The 4,094-nt window shown below is 52.0% G+C and overlaps 1 protein-coding gene across 1 annotated transcript; it reads right to left on the bottom strand.

Moving 5' to 3' along the window:
• Positions 1–980: 980 nt before the first annotated feature.
• LOC104514930 (voltage-dependent L-type calcium channel subunit alpha-1S-like) lies at positions 981–3,750 on the bottom strand (the record flags this gene model as incomplete). Its single annotated transcript, XM_010158743.1, has 5 exons — positions 981–1,088; positions 1,682–1,887; positions 2,172–2,324; positions 2,914–3,047; positions 3,611–3,750. Coding segments are annotated over 5 exons (741 nt in total), but the record flags the coding sequence as incomplete, so codon positions are not given.
• Between the last annotated feature and the right edge of the window lie 344 nt (positions 3,751–4,094).

The following is a 4,094-nucleotide window of genomic DNA, read 5'->3' as shown; positions in this document are numbered from 1 at the left end:
GCAAGCATCAGGTGCCTGTGGTCTTGTCTTGTGGTTCTGAGTTTGTTATAGTTATATTAATTCCCAATTTATTTTAACCTTGTGCAGTTACACAGTTGTCCTCTTGCCACAGAAGAGGACTAATGGATCCAAGTAATTAGGGGATAACTAACTCTCTGAACTAATAGAGATGATGAGTGTGATCCACTTGCACATGCAGGATCGAAGCATATAAAAAAGACCCTGAACTTACACAGCACTGAAAAGAAAAGCTCCCCTCACTCCCTAGGAGAACACACACTTCCCAGCAACAAAACCAGGTTGCTGGCTCCTCACCACAGCAATGCATAGTTGAGCATCGCATCAGAGATACTTCGTGCATAGCAGCTTTAACTGTACTACTATGGGAATTAGCACTGAGTAATTTGGTGCAGAAGTGGTATGAACATTGTAACCAAACTGATGATGGTTTATTGCTGTATTTGGATGAGACTATTGAAGCATTAATTAGACTTACTATAATTCTTTTGGATCCCTTGCATTCATATCAAAGCTGTTTTCCTTAGGTTGGCCGTAAGGAAATCGTGTACTCACAAGACAACAGTGCTGTGGGTACCAGTGAGAATGAGTGTCTCGACACACAGCCATGGGGTAAGAACTGCTGCTTTGAGCTCCCTGCTGAGGTTCTTTTTCTGTGGGTGTTGGCAGACTACACTACAAACACCCAATAATGTGCTTCATGGCAGTGTTTGCTGACAGCTGCTTGTGATACAGGGAAAAGACTTCTGTGTTAGGTACTGAGGTAAAACCTCACACAGTCATGGACATGAACACAAAAAAGTAACTCAAGGCTCAGGGTTTCTAAGCATGCAAAAAAAAAAGTGAGAAGAAAAGAATAGAAAATTTTCCAGGGTTTCTTCTTGTATAGTTAAAACCAGCCAAGGTACACACTTTGATCATGCTCACCAATCTTCTGGCAAAGAGAAAGGACAGGGTGACACTTACCCGCTGAGCACTCCCAGCACCAGGTTGAGAACAAAGAAGGAGCCAAGCAAGATAAGGCTGACAAAGTAGATCCAGGGCCATTCATTCCCAATGGCATCATTCACCTGGCAAGGAGAGGCAGACAAAGCATTCTGAACACACACTCTGCTGTCTGTTTCCCCTTAGGGCCCCGTCAACAGGCTCTGGGAGCTTAGCACCCTCTAAAGTGAGTGCTTGGGATGGTAGCAGATAAACCTGACTCTGAGTCCTGGCTTCTTATGACTGCATCTGTTTTTAGTTGAGGTAAAGCCAGACCCATGCATTTTGGGAGCAGGTTTAAACAACACCCCCATGCCTAAGCCTCAGCAAGACAATCTCCCAAGGACTGCAAAACATGGGGTTTTGCTAAAGAAGCATCCACCAGCCAGCTATTGCTGTGCCTGGCCTGTAGACCTTCACTAGCTGGAGCACCCTCCTGTCTCTCTGGAGAGCAAGGACATCTTGGGCAGTGCCTGCAGAGATGCAGAAGACATGCCTGGTGCCTTATGGGATGTGCATCGCAGTATGAAGCTTGGTGAGGGCAGGATGTCTCTCGCTGGCAGAGAGATGTAGCCCTGCTATTGGGGTCCTGTGTCCTGAAGGGAATTCCCTGCTCTGAGGCAGAACCAGCAGTCACCTCTGCCGATCTGGGCACCAAGCCCAAGCTGCTGGAGCCTACCCAGTAGAGGACTTCGGTCCACCCCTCCATGGTGATGCACTGATAGACAGTCAGCATGGCAAAGCCAAAGTTATCGAAGTGAGTGATGCCATCGTTGGGCCCCGGCCAGCCACTTCGGCACTCAGTGCCATTGATGGTGCAGTGTCGCCCATGGCCAGAGCTGGTGCATGGGGCTGGCTTCTCTGATGCCACCGTGGCAATCACATCTGAGAGGGAAAGCCGTGGTGTTAGCAGCAGGTCAGGCAAAGAGCAGCTCCCAGCACCTCCCAGCCTCCTGCGGAAAATTTCCAAAAGGGGTCCCTTTCACCACCTCCTCACACCATGTGCCATCACCATACTGTGTGCTGTATCAAACATCCTTTGGCCCTGCCACACCCCTAGGCCTGGTGCTGACAAGACCAGGCTTTCTGCTACCCACAGAGCCTCCACAGTCCCCACAGCAGCCACACAGAGACACCTCTGCCATATTTCCGCCCTGCCACAGCCCCACCTGTGCCGAGGTAGTAGCACGTCTTGTGCATCTTGCCCTTGAAGAGCTCTTGCCCAACAATGGCATAGATGATGATCATGAAGAGGACCAGCAGGGCGATGTGGAGCAGGGGCACCATGGCCTTGATGATGGAGTTCAGGACGACCTGAAGGCCTGCACCGAGGGGAAAGGAGAGGAGGTCAACCACGTTTTAAACAACTTCGGGTGCACCTTGCATCCCTGCCAGCCCCTCTGACAAGCAGCCTCTGAAAAGCTCCATGCCAAAGGAAGAGGGGCACAGGTGGGTTGGGACTGAAACCTCTGAAGCAAGAAAGCCTTTCTCTACCCACCATGCAAGCATGTGGAAGACCTTAGCAGAGCCAGGCACTGCTGGAGGCTGCTTCATGCCCTTCCATTTGTTCTGCTGCTCTCATCCTAGCTCTATTCACATGAGTTATGGGAGAAGCAGATACTTGCCCTGAGAAACTAGACTGAGGCCCTGGCCCCTTTCACACTGGCCACCCAAAGGTGCTGACACTGAGCCATGGAGGGAGCTCTCTGTGTGCTGACCTGCACATCCCCAGTGCTGGTAACTGCAGGCTGTTGGGGTGAGCAAGAACCTGTGGTTCCTCCACTCCCACCTTGTGGCTGGGCTTGATTCAGCAGCAACAAGAAACCTGGCCCATGACTCCCCACCCTGGCCAGGCACAGGGGTTCAATCCACCTGCCAGCCCTTCATGCTGGCAGGGCACCCAGCACCCACTTGGCACTCCAGACACGAGGCGCAGGGGTCTCAGCACACGAAATGCTCGCAGGGCCTTCACGTCAAAGCCGCCTTTTCCCCCTGAAGTCCCTCCCTGCTTCGCATTGACCTGCTCCAGGGTCATGGTGAAAAGCCTGAAAGAGGAAGGAAGGAAGGGGAAGAAGCAGAGGGAAGAACAGGGACAAAGAGAAGGGCATGAGGATAAAGACCAAGAAATGTGTGCTAAGCATTCAGAGCTCTTCAGGCGGGAAAGTGAGGGACTGACTCTGCCAGCCGCACTCAGCCTAACCCGGGGAACAGCTCTGGGCTAAGCCCACCTTCTGGGCACACTTGTGGCTGAGCACCTCTCTGCTGGAGGCCACCTTCACAGCTGAGCAGCTGGGGACCCTCCCACTCCCTGGTGCTCAGCGGACCATCTCCCTGTGTGCCAGATCCCTGAGGACCCCATGCCACTCCCATTCTCCAGGACAATGAAAACTAAGAGGTGTTAAGGAGTCAGACAAGAAGATACAGGAGTTAGAGAGGTTCTCAAGGGATACCAGGGCATGGAAAAGGGGCTCATGGGAGAAGGCCATGAACCAAGCCTACAAGTTGCCCCCAAGCCCACTGCAGTTGCTATAAAAATCATTGTAGATAATGGGACATGGACCAGGCCTGGCACAAGCTGAACACCACCAGCTTCCCCTCCCTGCATTACCCTAGAGACACGATAGAAAAGTCGAGCACATTCCAGCCGTTTCGGAGATAGGCATCCGTATGGAAAAGAAACCCGTAAGCAATTATCTTGAGCATCGCTTCAATGGCAAAGAAGATCAGGAAGGCATATTCAATCTTCTCCTGGGGATTGGAAAGGCAAGCAGGACAGGATGCTTTGTCAGAGCAGACTGTAACCTCCACTGGTATGCCCTGCCCCCCCCCCCACCCCCCCCAGCATGCCTCTGGATCAGCCCCTGCTGCCAACCCACCTGTGATCTTCCACACACACCAGGCAGCACTGTGGCTACCCTGAGCAGGAAGGGGTGGCATGCTGAGCTACCACATGCCACTCTGGCCTGCAACATGATCCCCCACATCCCTTCAATGGCACGCTGCCAGGTCCATGTCCCTGGGCTATGGGTACCTGTCCTTACAAACTACAGAATCACAGAATCAGTAAGGTTGCACAAGACCTATAAGATCAT

Source organism: Eurypyga helias, unplaced genomic scaffold (genome assembly GCF_000690775.1).
Source record: "Eurypyga helias isolate BGI_N326 unplaced genomic scaffold, ASM69077v1 scaffold6439, whole genome shotgun sequence".
Taxonomy (NCBI): domain Eukaryota; kingdom Metazoa; phylum Chordata; class Aves; order Eurypygiformes; family Eurypygidae; genus Eurypyga; species Eurypyga helias.
The sequence above is the reverse complement of the archived record's forward strand: the minus strand, read 5'-3'. Positions and strand labels throughout refer to the sequence as shown.